General features: G+C 45.7%; 1 protein-coding gene and 1 long non-coding RNA gene across 2 annotated transcripts in view; both read right to left on the bottom strand.

Annotated features, from left to right (window-relative positions):
- LOC135395086 (uncharacterized) overlaps positions 1 to 6,570 on the bottom strand; it is a 38,906-nt gene extending 32,336 nt beyond the window's left edge. Inside the window, exon 1 of the mRNA XM_064626298.1 lies at positions 6,327 to 6,570. Coding sequence (XP_064482368.1) covers positions 6,327 to 6,570 — 244 coding nt within the window. The remainder of the gene's footprint in view (positions 1 to 6,326) is intronic.
- Positions 6,571 to 10,194: 3,624 nt separating this feature from the next.
- LOC135376987 (uncharacterized) lies at positions 10,195 to 18,664 on the bottom strand. Its single transcript, XR_010417958.1, has 3 exons — positions 18,590 to 18,664; positions 17,009 to 17,053; positions 10,195 to 10,243 (listed from the first exon to the last, which is right to left on the bottom strand). It is a non-coding gene; the product is annotated as an uncharacterized LOC135376987 (long non-coding RNA).
- Positions 18,665 to 19,562: the final 898 nt, after the last annotated feature.

The raw sequence follows: 19,562 nt of genomic DNA, 5'->3' as shown, positions 1-19,562 counted from the left end.
TACATTATACACATACTGTTTCATCCAATCCGTCCATTAGATCGCGCACTGTCGGAAATCATCTCTTTCGCGAAGAGGACACGGCCCTTAACCCCTGTCTACCCAATGCATGTTCTGTTTCAGTTCATAGGCTGTCCAAGGAAACGTGTAAGTGAATTGTAATAAACAAACTACACCACCTGGAGTGATGCGGTCAACGGCATTTGTTCAGACTTGGTTTATGCCACCTCCTGATGTGGACGACATATAACGTAACATTTATTATATCAATTTTTGGGAACTGAACTCGGAAATTTGTTTTTGTTTCACCCCACCAATGTGAAGACGTGACGAATTTACTCAAACTAGTGGAATTTACAGGGATATTCTGGAGCATCCTATCTGAAAATATAGCCGAACATCGTCCTTTTCGGAACACCTAGAGCATAGCGATCGACGACGTTTCTGAGCGCAGTCGTTGTCAGTCCGACGCCGGGAGGTTGCAGACTCATCCCGCAGAGTCATGGTAGAAGGAGATAACATGGGCATGGTTTACCGCTCTCGGCTCTCGCTGGGATCATGCGTTTTCTCACAACTTTACGAAGTCACATTTTCTACCATAATTCTGAGGTTTGCAATCTTCTTTCGTCGGACTGACAACGTCTACCCTCAAAAAATCGAAAAATGCTACGCTGTGGGTACTCCCAAAAGGCAGATATATATTTTTCAGATGATATAGCTCCTTAATATCCTTGTCAATTATCATTGAGTACACTGGGCACGCTCTCCACATTGATGGGATAAAAACAGACGACCTTTACCTAGCAAATTTCAGAGTTCAGTTCATAAATATTTCCATAATAAAAGTTACGTACTTTATGTTCATATCAGGAGGTGGCAAAATCCTAGTAAGAAAAAATGCCCCTGACCACATGGTTCTGGGTGCCGTTGTCATTTTGATTTGCAATGCAGTTACACGTTTTAGGGGACACCTTGTAGAAGTAATCAGTAATCAGCTTCTGTTTTTGCGTGAAAACGTCGCCTTTGGTACAGGCCAAACGTCGCCAGTACAGTACAGGAGTACAGTATAATCTCAGGAACCACGGACACCCAAGGCGCCATTCAAGCAGGAATGCGGTGCATGACGGATGTGATAGTATTCGCCGTTACCATTAATGGGATATGGTACGCACATAGCGATAATCGTTATATTAAATACCGACGCCGATCGAAGTACCAATAGAGGTACTCCCTTTTATGGCAACGCAGTACCACTAATGCTAATGAAAACGTCAACAGTAATACCAGCGCTGCTAAGGTACTGGCTATGATTGTCGCACAGATCATCACAGATCGCAACGATCTGTATCATTTACTGTTTTTTTGTTTTTAAAAGAAAAAGGTGTGTCTGCATAATGACTGGCTTTTACTCCCCAAACGTTCCTGGGGATATCCTTCCAGGGAAATTCGTATCTCCCTGTGAGACAGACATTTGTCCGGCAGACGTCCTCCAGATCTCCGAACGGCCAAGGTTTGCACTTTCCACAAATACCAGTGGTTTATCCTCACAGGACAGGACAGGATATCTCGACGTTGCACGGCCTTGCTTGTGTACGCGCTCAGGGCCCTGTATTGCCTCATTATCACTGATGCTGTTCAGTTTCTAGCTGCTACGTAATTGGGCAGATTTTTATTCGGCATATAGACACTCCTTCCTTAAAAACAAGGTGCGTTCCCTCAAGAAATGGCTGGCTGTGGTCGCCACCGAAGCTCCATGATTCTAGTTCGAGATAGTCTCCACACACGTCCAACACGCTCGTGCTCATCGGCGGATCCTTGTACTGTCTCTCACATCTGTGTGCTCCACGCCTAGCGGTTTTTTGGAGTATCTGGTAGGCTCTTCAGCTGGCTCCACGATTTCCTTATGGAGCGAACTGTTGCCGTCCGCACATCCCACGGCCAAAGCCCTAAGCACCCTGTTCATCACGGCATACCCCAAGGAAGCATTCTCAGTCGTACACTCTTTAATGTGGCAACGGCAGGACTAAAATCGATAGTTCCTCGCCAAAGTAGTATTATCCGCGTATACTCCTTCAGTGCTATATGCACTCCTTCGTAATCGCACCCGACTGCCTGCCACTTTCCCTTTGCGCAGGCTAGTGCCATTACAGTCCACAAGTAACAAGGTGTCACGTACAGTTAAGTCGTTTACGATTCTGACAGGAACCGCTCACTAAAGCTCGTGTACGTTGCTTTCTCAGAGGTACAACTGTCGAGTGTCTCTACCTCACTAATGCAAACGATTGCTTCACCTTTTCACACACCACATGCAGATGACGTTGCTCTCTGGACAGTGGGCAAGGCATTCAGCGTCGTTTGCAACAAGCCTTAAACAATGTCCTTGTGTACCTTTCGTGATTTCGAATGGGCCTTTCGCCCGAAAAGCGCGTCGAGCTCACTCATAAGGCTATGAGTAATTTCCCTCTTTGGGTTGGTGTACGGAAGCTCGAGCCTGTGCGTTCCCATCGCTTCCTTGGTGTAGTCCTGGACTCGAGCCTGCGCTGGACTCGCCACATTAAGCACCTTGCAGCGATGGCTTCATGCAATTCAAAATCGTTCTGGTTTGCTCTGCGGCTGTGATCAACACCCCATTCTGGCCGTTCACGCGGCTTTGGTGAGGGCGACTGTGTATTACAGCCTTCCAGTCTTGCACAGGGTTCCTACAACATTGCTAAATACCTTTCGGACCTCCAGGACCGCAGAGATCAGATCCCCCCTCAAGTCCTTCGATCATATTGCATATTGTTATGCTCTCCTAGACGCGAAGTTTTCTTCCTCTGCTGCGGCGTACACCGACGGCGCTTCTCGAAATGCCAAGTCCATGACGGCATTCGTCATCCCATCCGAAGGCGTTGTTGACGGACGTCGTCTTTCACATCAAACCTCATCCACAGCTGCGGAACTCAATGCAGTACTTTTCTTTCTTCAGCACATCGTTCACTTTACCACACGAAATTGGGTGGTACTCACTCACTCAACATATCCGCTGCATGGAATTCCAAATTCTGCCATCAGAGGCTCCTCCGCATCGTTTCTTGTGGATGTGTTAATGGCTTACAAACTTGGCTACCAAGCAGGGCACAGGCACGTTCTCAAATGGGTTCCGGCCCATTGCGGTGTCGAAGGCAATGAACAGGCTGACAGCGCCACCGGAGCAGCTCTTTCGTCTCGGAAACTGACGCGTATTGCACTGCTGAGAGGAGATCGTCGGTCCGTACTTGAACGCCTCGTGACCCCTCGGGCTACCCGCCAACAGACCGCTGACATCCCCCCCCCCCCGCCATGCCGAGCAGCCGCATGCATGCGCATATCTCTCGTCAAGGTGCCGCATTGGTTCATCGAATGCGCCTTCATGTGGCGCTCACAGCACAGTGACGCTACCGCTTAAGACAAGTTGACTCTCTCCACTGCAGCCACTGCGGCGCTGTTGAACATCTAGAGCACATCCTTCTCCATCGCCCACACTACCAACCTTCCCGAACCGTATGCTCCGAATCCCTCAACAAGCTAGACTCCCGCCCCCTTTCTCACAAAATTGCTTGGTCGGTGGCCACATCCAGCACACTAACGCAGTGCCCTCAAAACACTCTTCACCTTTCTGGACACTACAGGGCTTCTATCCTTATTGTGTAGGGGCTCATTATTTAATTCCCCGCATCACCACTAGCAATGTGGTAGAGTATAGGCGCATATAGGCGCATTCTGCGAAGACGCATAGCCAATACTTATGGGAGAAATCGAACAACTATATTGCAGAGAGCTACCATGCAGCTCTTGTGATGTCCGGCAAGATGAAGGTACATATCGCGCAGAACAGCAACATTCCTTTTGTTAATCACGGATGTTAAATAAAAACACGCGATGATATAAATATGTGTCATTTTCCCACGTAGGTTATGCAGGTCATAAATCTCGTTTGTTTTCCACACTTGTTAATACGAAGTATGCTTTGTCTTGAGACACCGAAAAAAAAAAAAAAACTGTACCGCCTGTAAACGGAGCGGCAGTGTGCACTCCTTGTGTGCACTCCGACTGCCTGCCACTTTCCCTTTGTACAGGCTAGTACCATTGCAGCCCACAAGTAGCAAGGTGCCACGTACAGTAGTCTTTTACGATTCTGACAGGAGTCGCCCACTAAAGCTCGTGTACGTTCTTTCTCCAGAGGTACAACTGTCGAGGGTCTCTACTTCACTAATGCAAACGATCCACAGACGGTGTGTTATGACGGCAGAGATAGAGCGACTCGATACGTGCAAACTAAAAACGGTTTTCGATCAGACATGCGATTTTGTCGAACCTGGCATAGGAAACAGGAAGATTGTCATCACATCCTTAATCGCCCTGTCACTAAACTGACATTGACCAGACATCCAGTCTTCCGCAACAACAGTTGCCTACTATCTGTCCACCCATCTATCTATCTATCTACTATCTATTAACCCAGACCAATTAATGAGTCTGTAACCTAGAGCAAGACGACAGCTCAGCGGAGTTGGAATTCACGACAGCAAAGCAGACCATTTAACAGTGAGTGAAATAGCAATTCCCATTGACGACACAGTAAACAACGCGTGCATCACAGAAAATGTGGTGGCAACGATGTCGTTCTCGCGATAGAATACCAAGGCCTGGTGCTAGCAAGAAGCAGAGAAACATTGGTGTGATACTGTCTGAATATAGCACAAATGAGTGAGATGCCAATGATGCTCGCCGGGGATTTCAACGTGGACATTTCAAACTGTGCAAATCAGTGGTTCCTGCAATACATGAAGCAGTACTTCAGCGCAGGGTGTCGAACCGAACCCGAACCCGAACCGAAATTTTCATGACACTGTTGAACCCGAACCGGAGCAGAACCGTAAAAAATAATAGTGGTAACCGGTTCGCAACAAAACGGTTCGGACATAAAAGAAGTCATCATAAAAGTTCCTCTCTATCCCCGAACGAAGACACATTCGTATCATCATCACGCGCCTATATCATGGATTTAAGAAATTTTCACCTAGCAGTGAGACGACGACGTATAGTAAGTACACTTTCAGCGTCTTTTTAACATGTTGAAGCGCAGTTGTCCTTGTGAGCGCCGCGGCTAGCGCCCCACGCACGCGGTGCGGCATCTACTCTTCAGAGACGAGCTGCCACGCGGACGAAGGAAACAGGAATGGAGTAGGCCAGTTATGTAGCTCTACAGGACGAACATGCGCTCAAATAAGCGAACAAGATTTCCCTTTACACGTGAGCAGTACAAATTAAACAAGTCAGAAACATGAGAAGTGGAGAAGGAGCGTACGCAGAACGGTGCCTGTTTGATTGGTCGTGGCTTGAAAAGTAAATGTAGTTCTGCTTATTGGTAGTGCAGTTGTGTCGTGACATATTGCCTTTGTGTTGTGGATTAACTAGTACACTGCTGTGAGCTCGGACAGAGTAAGGCTGGCAGGCTTATTTTCGACATGCTTCAGTACGGTTTCAGATCGATTCACGTTGCGAAGGCGGCTAGTACTGTCGTCTATATTACGCTGTCCATCTTATTAGGCTTCCTTTAAGTGTATCTTGCTGGCACTGTGCGTGTGAAAAAAGATATTTTGGGAACAGAAGGTAGCAGGACTACACCGCTTCAACAGCGTGGACTCTATTTGCAATAAGTGTTCATCCATTCCTCATTTCTCTCGCTAAAGGGCTACCTCACCGCTAGACACGTCAATGCAGACAACAGCAGTAAGCTATTAGCCACGCATTTCCTGATAAAAGCAGTTTTATGGAACATATAAAAAGGAAGCGTTGAACCGGTTCGCGAACCGGTTCGGGGCTGCGAACCGGTTTGCGAACCGGTTCGATTCTTGGTGTGGCCGAACCGGAACCGAACCGGAACGAAATCAAAACAACGCGAACCCGAACCCGAACCGAACCCGTATTTTTTGCGGTTCGACACCCTGCTTCAGCGTGATCCTAAACATAAGAGTCGTTGTACGACCAGCAATACTTGACGGGGTCATCCACGAACACTTTATTACGGGAGTCTACGTACACACTTCCAGGTACGTCTCATACCTCGATACTAGCATGGATACTACCACAATAAAAACTCACACACTAAAACAATATCGACAGCATGGCTGAGTAAAATGTTTACTCATGAATTGCGTCCTTGTATTCATCGTATTCATAGTGCGTCTTCAGTTTCGATGTGGCTCTCTGGCATAGTAAGAAAATCTGGCCTCTTCTTCTACGTGACACCGCTAATATGACGAGTGATGTGTCAATTATGTCGTAGAAGAAAATCAACATACCTGCCTGAGGCAGGGGATACGTCGATGCTTTGGCGGTCGTAGCGCTTGGGATCGCCGTGCTCTTCGATGCCTTGGTAGATGCGGTGGATCGTGTGGAGGCTGTTGAAGATCCAGAAGGGATGGAGATTGTGGAGGCGGTGGATTCTTTGCCGGGAGGTTGGAAGAAGATGTGCCACAGGACTGAAATAATTAAGACAGGACTGCTGACGCGAAGCATGGAAACAAAATAGCAAAAATAACCCATGATTTCTGGAGCCAAGTTTAATAAAGGCCCACTGACGAAACGTACACACTGTGTACGTTTCATACACATGTAATTGAAGGTGATTAACGTCAATTGGAATTGAGAGCGATTAGAGCACGTAAACAAAATATAAGGGGAAGTGTAATTACAGGCTCAGTGAAAGTAATTGAGGCTAATTAAAGGTTAATTAAATGGTCTCGCATATAGCAATTTAAAGTGTTGAACCGAAAGTCAAGTATAGACCGGAGGGGAACAGTCGGAAATCGGGTTTAGACAGGAAGTGGACACCCGGAAGCCAAGTATGGACCGGAAAAGGCGCTTAATGCTAACACATTTCCCTTCCGTTTACTGCAAAATCGCCACATATATATATTTTTTTAATCAGGGTGTTTTTATTTGGGCATGTCTAGTTCTTTTCGCTCTTTCTTCCGTCGAAAACCCTTGTAAGCTTATCTAGCCTATCTAGCATATATCGTCATCAATATTATCGAGTGATGGGTTCCAGTTGACACCGTTCAACGCAGACCGCATTGTTAAGGATTAGGTAATAACCCTGTTACATTTAACCCTTTAATGATCATTGAAGCCAAGGGCCATTAAACATGCACGCAGCTACAATTGCGTGAAACGTGTAAACTTTTAAAGCAGCATTGAATGCAATCGTCTGATTGGCTCGTCTGATTGATCGTGGCTCAACGCACAAGTTCAAAGCCCGTTGATTTCTAAGACTGCCCGTGTAACAGGGCATCCCAACTATCATCACTAACAAGCCCACATCTCGCATTTTCAACAATTCAGCACGGAGAGTGACGCGATTGAAGAGGTACGTGTGTAGATGGGGGACCCACGCACCCTCTTCCCTACGCATTTGCGCCTTTCATCCTCGATCCGGCTTTCTTCGCCAAAGTACGGACAACGGCCACTTCCGTATGGTCAACAACGGCGAGCAGATTCAGTCATTCCCCTGTTCTTTTAACTAAACTACAAGAGCAACAGACTCAACTGGCCAACAAACAAATATCGGACCATATATGGCCATCTTTTGGCCCAGGGTCTAATTATGCTTGGTCGTGATGTGACAGGAGTGTGGTCTGACCCGCCTCAAGTGTAAATCTAATCCCAATTATTATTCATATTTTTGCAAAGGGGGTGAGAAAGAAAGAAAGGAATACACGTTCATAGACTCACGTTCGCATTCATTGTGTTATTGAACACCTGCATACCGCTGCACTCGGATGTAGATTCCCTCCTCACAATATGCTTTCAGCTTGCTTTTCCCTCTATTACACATAAAACGAGACGATCGGGAAGAGATATTGCGGGCTAACGAACGGCCAATCTTCATTAAATTAGAGTACTGAAATCTTACACTCAATGCAGGTTGCCTCTTGGGCAGTCTTTCGGAAGTATTCCAAGTTCAATTCAGATATATCTGCTTGACCATTGCGATGAACACGTATTTAGCAATACTGTATCAAATATTAAATACTCCAAATATACCGATAAAAATCACTCACGTGTTGATGTAGCGATAACTACCCCGATTAATAAAATGAACAGCACCACTGAGAGCACGATGAAGCGCACAGACCTAGAGGGGAAAAGTAATATGTATGAGATGTGGAACTTCACTGCGAACTGCGACATTTTAATCTTACACGACAACTAAAGTGTGGCGGCTTGCCTCATAAACAGGAATTTTTGCCGCATCCAGATTAAATCATACTGCAGCAATATTGCTAGAAATGCTTTGAAACCACTTCATTATCAATGATCTGGGTGCCTTGGTCGACTAGCGTGGTGCTTGGTGCCGATTACTGCATATGGATTACTGTTCTGACTCAAAGGATAAAACCACAAGCGCGAGATGTGCCGCTATGAATTAAAAATGTTTACTTTATTTCCAATTATCAATACGCATGTAAAATGCTAGATGGCGCCACTAAATATTAGGTGCTAAGAATTCTCCAAGTAACCCACACAGCCATAAAAACACGCTAGAAACAAAGCATTCGTTAACTCCTTGGCTAGACTATCTCTGATCTGGAAACGCCTGCAACGATGCGCTTGAGGACAGGGATAGCACATGAACTGTTGTCCTGATGATTTTACGCTTCATGTTTCATTCCGCGCATTGCGGTTTTTACTCTGCCCCAAAGAGCACCGGCCGTACGTCATCACGACCTGTGAATGCTTACTTTTTGATAAGCCAGCAACTCGATTGATCAAATTGATAAATTCGATGTCGGTGAACGTCGCACTGACCCTCAACCGTGTCTTGATGTCGTCAAAGCTGCAGTTTCGATACGAGAGCCAACCGCTGCAGTAGGTAGTGTCTCTGGAAGAACTCTGGAACCACCGCCCAAGCCAACTCCAGCAGCTTGTGCAGAATCTGCTACGTCGTGGGCTCACACTTTCGACGTCTACCTCCTGTTGCAGCTTTTCCTTCTGTGGCTTCAGCCTGACGTCGAAATGACCCTGGTGACCGGAACTACGCTAACGCTACAAGTTAGTAGCGTATGCTGACAGGATCATGGATGTGGCAAGCTCGTCCGTTTCTGCGCTCTCCGTTGCCCACTATGTTAACGCAGCTGCTAAAAATTGGGTATCCTCGCAATCAAGCGGCTCTGAGCCGACTGCAAGCCGATGTCTAGTAATTCCTGGAAATGCAGCGGCCCTTCACTGACTAATCCCGCCTCTGCACCCGCTCCCAGAGCCGTCTCTGATCGCGGAGAAGCCCCATACAGTCTCATGTTCCACAAGAATGTAATATTGGCGGCCACGGCCCATCTCGCTACCAACGGAGGTCTGGTGCGGCACGTAGGTAAAAGCGCCCCTGTGTTTGGGAGGGGGGGGGGGGCACCGCAGATGACAGTTTGACATCAAAGAAAGGTTTCTGACCGCCAACGTTGCGTAGGTAAGCGTATTGCGAGTCTCGAAACAAGTGCGTTCAGTACGAGCATGGTACCATTCGCCGCCCTGTTCCACAAATTTTCCTGGTCCTCACCGCCGACAGATCCAAACTCCGAGGGGACTCTCCGCCCAAATACGGATTGGTGATGGATATTGAACACCATAGAATCATGTGCCACGGTCACTGTGTCCGTCGTTGACACGAAATGGCGTCGTGTGAATGACAGGTACGCTCTTAGTGCTCCTGAAGCTTTCCTTCTTGGTCTGCATCGTCTTGGTGCTGCATAGGTTCACATGTCTCTCGCGATAGCGCGAATGACGTAGGTCATTCAAAAGGGTTTTTGTTTGAAATATGAAAAGTCGATGGAAAAGCCAATCTCCCTCGAAACAGCTGTATTTAGAATTTCGTTAACACCGGCCAGATTATTTTGTGTACAATAATGCCTTCCTGGGACATTGTTTCTTACACAGCAAGCAGTAGGTAATAGAAGTGGATGCCTTGCTAAAAAAAAAATATTCTTTACTCGTGGCCCGAAGTAAGTGACCGAGATACTGGACCAACATTGATATGGTCGAGTGTATTACTTACCATTTGCTTGAAATGAAAAAAAAAAAGAAGAATGCAGGAGGCTAGCGTAAATGTCTCAACGTTCGTACTGAGCGTTGATCATGTTCATCATGCTGGTATTGAGCTTCTTGCCGATTTCTTTGCACTTACCTTCGTCTACGCGGTTATCCTCTTCGGGACGTACTTGAACACCTAATGTAAATGGGAGTCGTTTCAGTTATAGGCACAAGCGATGTGTGTCGAACCGTTCACAAATTCTATGCTAGTTGCCTTATCACTATGGCTTGTCAGAGCATAGCACGCCAGGCTCTGGCATTCGCACGTTTTCAATGTGCATATTGCTCTACGCGTTCCTTATACACACGTTCAGCCACACCAGTGGACATAATCGATGTGAGTGACATCAATTATCTTGTGGAGATTAGGTTAGGCAGAGCATGTAACCACATTAGGGGTGGCCAACGTATGGATGAATCGAATCCATCAACTATCAACTGAATTCAAAACAGGATGCTTCCCAGTGCACGAGGAGTCAAGAAGCAAGCGAGAACGGCGTGCAATGTCTTCTGCCAATTTCCTCTACAGGGTTGTTGACAGACTGTAGTGATGATAGATGTGATAACACGGATCTGCTTTGACTTCTGATGTAAGAGCAGATTTTTGGATGGGTAACATCAGAGGGGATTGGTGCGCAAGGGATTATGAGCATGCAGTCTGCAATCAGTGCCATTTCGTGCGTCCATGTTCGTTCCCTAGCACTGGCACTGAGCACGTATTTATATGTTATACCAAAGAGCGCAGCTTCTCGCTCTATTTATCAACTGGATAAACCAATAACGTATGAACTGGTTAATTGTACCAACTGGCAGTGATGGCCAGTAGTTAACTACATGTAGTTAAACTACTAGTTAAACTACCAGATTGTAGTTAAAAAGTAGTTATCAACTACTTGCAGAAATGTAGTGGCAACTACTAGTTAAACTGCTATGTCAAGTAGTTAACTACAGTAGTTAGGTTACTGAAGGCGCGAACTACTTCCGATTTTGCCGCAAGCTTTACGGCACGATTGTGCTTCCGACTTTTACCTTGACCTACTTGTTTGATGAGAACGGAGGTGCAGAACAATTGTGTCGTGCATGTGTACTAAATCTTCACTTTTAATGCTTGTCCACCAGTGTTGCGGATTTAACGAGTCAGATCGGATTTAAATTAAATCCATGCTTTTCGGAACACCGTAAATCAAATCCAAATCAAGTCCGGATTTAAACTTGAGGCGACAAATTAAGTCATTTTAAATCCGGATTTGTTTTTGGTGTGCTAAATCAAATCCGGTTTTAAATCTGGATTCATCAAATCCGTCAACGAATCCAGGGGCTAAAGTTCTCGAAATAACTGTAGCATGCAGCTGACCATGTCTACAAGGTACAATTACTGCATGCATTTGCTGTATTACACCCGTGACATGGTATAAACAACTATAAATCTCACCAGCAGCGAAGAGTATGAACAGCCAACATAGCGATGCGAAGGTTGACACTGACATTTTGTTTTCACGTGGATATCGGAGTAACATATTTATCAAATAGGCGTACTCGGCACATATGATAAAGCCAACTGCCGGGGATTATGTTGTGTTAAATGTGATGGCTGCGTGCTGCACACCGCAGTCGTGTTATAACAAACTCAATGGTACAGCCGCCCAACACGCGTAAGCAGTCTTATTCTCTCAGGTTCTTGTTTAGAAAGACCAGCTGCTCCAATGTAGCTGGCTGCAGCCTGTTTCTTTTCGCGGTCTTGATCAGGCTGGCTGCAGAGAGCACTCGTTCAACTGCTCTAGAACTTGCAGGTACTGCAAATACATGTTTCGCTACTTCCGAAAGCAGCGGGTTGCGGGCCACTACGGACATCCAATAGCAGAGAGGGGAAACAACATCATCCTTTACTGTACACTCGCTTAAATAGAGGACTATTTCGTCGTTCGTTCTTGCGGTATGAGTTCTGCGGTGGCACCAAGCTGACCATAAGCAAGCCACTATGAGAAAGGGCAACCAACATTCACATTCCTGTTCCTGGACACAATGACCTCATACGACTGGTTCTCATGTGGACATTTCGGGACTTATTTTAGCAATCTCTGGGACACCAGAACGCGACATCAGTCGCAGTTCAGAACCAATAAAAAAGACAAAATACGTGTATGGTAGTCCTTTTCTCGAACGTACATTGCCTGAGCTCAGCGGACCAGTGGTGTGCTTTCTCCAATGCGTTCCATTTCTAAGAAATTATAGAAAGCTGTGATATCGTTGTGAATTAGACATCGAACTACCCATGTGATTATGTGTGAGAGTATTGCATGACGTACCTTTAGTGCACGGAAGGGAAGGTGGGTATAGGCCTTAGAGGTGGTCTGTCTGACAGACAACCCAGCTCTTAACCCACCCAACCCACACAACCCAACCCAACAACCCAACTTGAAGCAGTCTACAAACAGTGTCCGTAGACTTTTTCACGCAGTCAAAAATCATGGGATTCCTTTTTAAATGAAACAGAACTTTTTGCGGGACATTGGGAACAGAGATGGCGGAATACAAGGCAAGCCATCTCAAATCGAAGCATTTTTTAGACCTTCTCCTCATTAAGAGTTGCATTGCATCATGTGTAAATATATGTGAAATGCAATTCAGCAAAATGTCTTGGTAAAGCGTAATTACAGAGACGGCCCCAGATACGACTGACAAAGAATCTGCCCGCCCGTCAACGTCAAGTTTCGCAGCAGTCAAAATCCAACCATTTTCCTTCAGGAGCTTGACCAAATACAAAAAAAAAACGGGATTCAACCCAAATCCAAAGCATCTGTCAAAAACGTGATTCAATCTAAATCATCTGTCAAAAATGTGATTCAATCCAAATCCAAATCGTCGCCCTATTTTCCCCGTAAACCAAATCCCAAATCAAATCCACTAGCCCTTTGATGGATTTAAATCAAATCCCCAGATCTAAATCCGCAACACTGTTGTCCAGTGAAGCCTCATTTGCTGTGAAATAATTATGCAACTTAGTTTATCGCGTAGGCACAGAAAGAATCCCGCCGCAAGCTTTGTATTTGACGATCGTAGCAGTGGCTTGAGCCAAAATTTATCATTGCTTGTGATTCATATTTAGGGGTCCAAGCACAGTACATGGGATTAGTGTTGATGGACAACGTTAAGTAGTTATAGGTGTAGTTAAACTACATTGCAGTAGTTAAAGAAGTAGTTTTAACTACTCCCCTGAAAAGTAGTTGAACTACTAGTTAAACTACTCCATCACGAAGTAGTTAGTAGTTATAGTTAAACTACTGTAGAAGTAGTTAGTGGCCATCACTGCCAACTGGTATCGCACGCACTCGTCATTCCTATCAACCTTTATCGCATAAACTCGTGAATCACGTCAACTACTATCCTACGAACTGGTGAAGCAACTCTGGTATGAACCTATCGAGAGAAAAATTACATAGATGAGCGAATGCCACGGAGGTTAGGTTACATCACGCGAGAGGAGGTGTGGCTGTACCGTATTATTTTCCTGCCCGGGCAGGACACTTTGATCACGTATCAACCAATCGGTGAGAAGTAATGAATAGTTGATTAAGGGCCTTTGAGTGAATTAGTTATGTGGTGATCACTCGGTCTACTTGTTGGATATTTACTCGAGCAATAGTTAACGGCCGGCGAACCCTACACAGTTAAGGGAAGCGGGGTAAATCACAGCATAACGCGAAACCCCACGTACTTGATGTGTTCTGCGCATCCAGATATCGTATCAAACAATTAATAGGTACCTATTTAAAATTAAAAGGTAAATACTTGGAGGACCTTTAAATTTTACCCCTATTTAAAATTAAAAAGGTAAATAAACATTTAGTACTCGGGCAACTACCTATGTGATGAAAAATTGACGCCAGATTGTAATTAACTAATGGACTCCGTAGAAGGGTAAGAAATACAGCGAATCCATTAGGAAAGTCATGCTCGCAGACACATTATTACTATTAGACATAAGGTGTACCGAGCGTGGACAGACGTCGCACAGCAGGTCAATGAGTTCCATGTGTTAACCATCTGCATGGAACTCTATGAAACAACAGCAGGAACCGCGGGCCAAGAAGCCCTGTTTAAAATCACCTGAACTCGAAGAATCTTTGCTCCAATGCACTTGGGGGATCGTCGAGCCTGGGACTCAACCGACAATCTGTTTCTGGTGGCACTGATGGCATCGATATTACAAATCGGCCACGCAGGGTTAGCTCAGAAATTTCGGTAGGGATGTACTAGGAATATCAATCAAGTAAAAAAATCAGACGCACACTAAATCCGGCACCCGATATGTACCGCATGAAAGAGGACCCATACCTGGGCCAAGCGGTACACATGAGGTACAGTCCTCAACCAGCAGGTACAGTTCGCGACTACTGCGAAATTCAAACGGTACAAGGGCTCCGAGACCCATCCGTACCGGCTAGGTACCTTTTAAGCGCGATCTATAGCAGCTGTACCTCATGTGTACCGCGTGTTTCCGGCGCATGAGTACGAACGCCTACTCACGATATCCATGCGCTGCAAAAAATATTTCCTGGGATTCCGAATACCAGTCAATAAATTCCCTTATGCAGCAGTGCCGTAATGGATGAGCACTATCATTCTGTCAAAGGAGCGCAATAACTAGAACCCGTGACCGTGAGGGATCGCACGTTTGGGAAGAACGCGTTTCTTGGAACCGCTGCAAATCAGTTTGTTTTGAAATGTCGGGGAGTGAGGACGAGTCTGCTCGGTCTTCGAAGAAATTCGTTCGATGCTTTCAAGATTGGAGTCATTTAAGGTGCGTATTATATCTCAAGTAATTATTCGTCTGCACGACGCATTTTCGTTCATCTTCGCTCTGATTCCCAGTGGTCCTGATCACCGGCAGGCTGGACACGACTGAGGGACGGAGACAACGAACTTTGTGCTTCATGCACGAACGTTGATGCGTGAATTAGAGGAGCCTAGATTGCACTTTACACCTGGATTACACAAGCAAGTAGGCATGTTTTTCAGGCAAGCTATTTCGGTTGTTGGATTTTTTTTTACATTGTATTTTCTCCTAGGTTACGTCCAGGCGATGTCTTAAATGGGTGAGTCAATCGTCTACTGTGGTTGGTGTTACATTCTACGGAAGAAACGGAAGTTCGGGAAGAACAGCAATCCAAAGGTGCGGAAGAGATAAAGAAGCGTGACCACAGAGCAGCTGCAACGGTGAAGGAGAGATGCAGTGATCATCGTTTATCCATATACGTTGTGCCCCGTGTGTCCGGAGTTTGTGCATCATGACAATGCACGCTCGCGATGGACAAGTATCACCCCTGAAATGGATATAATTTTCGAATAAAGGTATTTGTTTGTTATATTTATCGTGCAGCGTAGCTTCCTGAGGCTGTTAATATATCGTGGAGGAGGGGAACCACCCCGACGGGTAGGCCTAAATCGCAGCGCGTTATCCGTTACATGTACCGCATGTGAGGGCGCATGTACCTCTTAATTTTAACAGGTAATTTTTTTTTTTAATGTACCTCATAGCGAAGCGGTACTTAACAGTTACATATGCGCTACCTGGTTCAGAGTGCAGGGACAAGTTTAAAGAGTTGTCAGAGAAGACGACGAAAGCGACGCAGACACACATGGGGAACATCGAACTTATCGAACATTTTATCATATGATGTTTTTAGCATTTCATGATATCGTTGAAAGACGTGCACTGACTCTTTGTGTGACTTTTGTTCTCTCCGTCATGTGCCAATCGGCCCCGGTCGTCTCTTACGGAGTCATCGGCTGTTACAGGTCAGTGGCAACAGTTTTCTATCCCTAATTAACGCGAGATAAAGTGCACGGACCCAACGATAACGCCACACATTGTGCATGCTAGGTATCGACGCACTGTATCAACCAATCGGTCAGAATCGGAAATTAGGTCATACGGAGTGCGTAAGAACGCGACTCGTACCTACTTTGTGTACGAGTTATCGATCAGACTCGTCGATTAGCTGGTTAAAGGAGTCAATTAACACAGGGTGAGGCGGTATACACATCTGACGAAGTTTTTATATGTCCTCTCACACCACAGGTGCTGGGGACTATCATTGGTTGCCCCCTGGAGGTCACTTGCTGCATCGCGTTTCTAATGGCAGAAGGAGCAACTTGATGTGCCCCGACCATGACTCGCGGTCGCCAGCACTTGCCGAAGAAGGCACTTGTCGAGCGAAAGCGTCCCGGGACACAGCGACAACGGCTTGCGAAGGAGACTTCGGAGTAATTCGAAGCCAGTTTGTGTAACATGCGACACTCGAAGCGGGCAAGACTGAATCGCTAAAGCGATGAAGACGACCACCTCCGTCTACAACGCAAGCGTGACTTCCAATGCAACACTTCCTTCGGCTTAGGAAAGCACACACGAGTGCTCGAAATAACTACGAACTCAGCGTGGGTCCTCGAACTCGGCTGACGTGGGGTGGGTACGGGGCGAATTGTTGATCTAGACGCATGCGTACTTCAATGAACATAGAGTGAAAAATCGTATTTGGGGACTAAACTTAATATTTGACGGAATTAAATTATTTCGCTCTAATATGATCACCGTTGCTACAGCCGCTTGAATTCATAGACCTACCCACCCGCACGCGGTGCAATGGAGATGATTTTAACAAATCGCATCGGGTTTCTTTCATTCCACCTTGTCTAGATACTCTCAACGACAAAGCGTTTTGCAAATGTATCTAGTGGGACTCCATCGTGTTGAATATGCCTCTCCGCATCTTTTCAATCTGAACACCATTAAAAATATTATAATTTGGACTTTCAGCCGCGAATTTCGAGGTTACTCCACGTGCGTTAACGAGCTTCTTGGTCTTCTGCTATTTCTACTAACATATTTTGTGGGACTCACCCGGTTGCCCGACGTTTCCCGCTCCGCTTGCGCTTTCGTCCGTACCTCAAAGAAACAAGCATGGTAAAATTACCGCACGTCGTTAACTTCTTCAAACGCAAGGTTTAGTTGACTGCTTGACACACGGCGGCAACAAGTAAAGCAACAGCATAGTCGACTTCAAAAAATTCAACTCGAAATATTCAGGACTGCTTCCGTTGAGCTGGAAGAAGTGAAACGGTTCTTAGAGAAACATGGGTAGGAAGGTTTAACGAACAGTAGGCGCCTTCCGATACAGACTTCCTAAGCGCTATCAGCCAATCAGAGCGCCGCCAGATGAGTCCGCGGCTGATACGTTTTACGGGCCAACGACTCGCTAAACAGGAAGGGAACGAGTTTCTGAATTGGTCCCGTGTAAACAAATGGCGACCCCGCCGGACTTGACCACTGTTTAGAGGTCTTCACGAATTATATGCAACTGATTACAACGTTTCCGTTTGTGAGGAGCGCGACAGACGAAACAAATAGGTAAATTGATGACAAAGCAGTGAAACAACACAGGTAACCGGGTAGAATGTCAGTGACGTATTCAATTCCATCCATAGCTGATAGGTGTCGCCAAGACAGCGTAGGCGGAATCGTACAATTGGGAGGCGTCTGTTTCATTAAATCAGCTCGAAGGACACTCGTATCCCTTTCGAAGAATATATTAGGGACTCGCAGCAGAGCACGCTAATGATTCACTAAAGCCTGGTGCGCACTATTGCGTTTCAATGAGTCCATCTGTGAACCCACGCAAACCCTTTCGAAAGCGACGTACGCATAGGTTCAATTTTTGAATGGAGCGATGCAATACATCCGGTCGTTGCCCCGGTAGCCGTGCCGCAGCGTGCTCTTATCTTATTCTAGTTCACTTAAGGTAGTCGGCCGTAACCTGTTTCTCGCTAAGTATACTCGCGAAAATATGGACGTTAATTGGAAACGCATGTGTTCGTCACACAGAGACGCTGACGGACGGACTATTGAAAAGCAATAGCGCGGACTATGCTCTAACTTCCCTGTTGACAAGACGACAGGAAGCGGTTGATGCCGATGTCATAATAGGATGTTGGGTATTAGGTTATCGGGTTATCTGGACGCCGATATTTTTCACAATATCCTTCACGTGATTCCGTACTGCATGTAACTTTCAATCCTTATGCACAGTTATTGCATAAGGCTAGTAGTAGTACAAAACGTTAGGGAGCTTTAGAAAAGAGGAAAGAGTTAACTGCATCACTGAAGCAGTGAATGCTGTGCGCACTCGTATACTAGTTCAGCAATTTCGTTCCACTGGCTGACATCACACTGCTGAGTATCGGTATGGAAGCACCTTACAGTTTCCGTGGTTTACGTACAATGTACTGAACCTATCTATTAGGTACTGTATAAGTAAAACAGAATCGAAATGTACGCAAACTGAAGAACAGCAATAGAACACTCTCTCTTTGAAATACCGGACACCCGCTTCAATCAATCTCCACCAAATCGACAGTATTGCAAATTACGGCAACAGAAGGAAGTGAAAAACAGGAATGACACAGTATGAACGCAGGTACTCACTCATTTTGTTTCCTTGCGGCTCGGGATATGACAAACTGAAACTGGTTCTCGAAGTGACCGGAATGCTAGCGTTCTTCCCCTTCTTCTTCTTCTTCGTCCAATGAGATAATGGCTGTGAGCCACTCTTCTTCTTCTTCTTCTTCTTCGTCTTTCTCCGCAGTGGCGCATAGCACGCCACTCTTCTTCACATGCAGGAATGCTCTCGTGGCTCGTGGAGGATGTCTTTCTTTAACATCTTTCTCGTCAAACTGCGATGCAGTCGATGAATAGTAATCATCATATTGCCTGAATGATAATAAACAAACGAATCAGGGCGAAAAAAATGGACCGCTTCTCGGTGTGGATCGAGGTCCGCGAAATATTGGGGCGTAGAGTTGAATTTGGAAATTTTTAATGAACTTTATTTTCCTAGTTCAACTACAATCAAGTTGATTCATTAACAACAATAATTTTGTATGAATTCAATTCATCCTTTTATTTTCAGGTACCCATAAACGCATGTATGGTATACCTAACTGTACACACTTAAATACACACATAATGGCAAACATCATATAATGGCGAATTCCGCTGCATGTTCTAGTGCAGAAAAGGTTATGCGGGCTCGAACGTGTCATGTTGCTTTGGTCGCATCCAGCGGGCATTGAGTTAATTGTTCCTTGCCTTCACGTGTTTCTCCACTAAACGAAAGACCGGCACTAGGAATCCCGAGCCGTTTTTACAATCCTGGGACGCCGAGATTTGTAAATGTAGATCCCGGAATCCCCTGGCAGGATCGTTTTTTTTTTTTTCAACTATCCCCATGATGCTGCAGAGGTCTACCACAGAGTCTGCGCTTCGCCTGGTAACACATGTCTATCGCAAACACAAGATATATGTACCATGTACTGAAATAAATTGAAAACTGCTGTGTTTGTCTCGTCTTTTGTCCCTTTCGTTGTCCCATTGCACTGGTTTCTTTATTATCGTTGTT

This window comes from Ornithodoros turicata, chromosome 1 (genome assembly GCF_037126465.1).
Source record: "Ornithodoros turicata isolate Travis chromosome 1, ASM3712646v1, whole genome shotgun sequence".
Classification (NCBI taxonomy): domain Eukaryota; kingdom Metazoa; phylum Arthropoda; class Arachnida; order Ixodida; family Argasidae; genus Ornithodoros; species Ornithodoros turicata.
The sequence above is the reverse complement of the archived record's forward strand: the minus strand, read 5'-3'. Positions and strand labels throughout refer to the sequence as shown.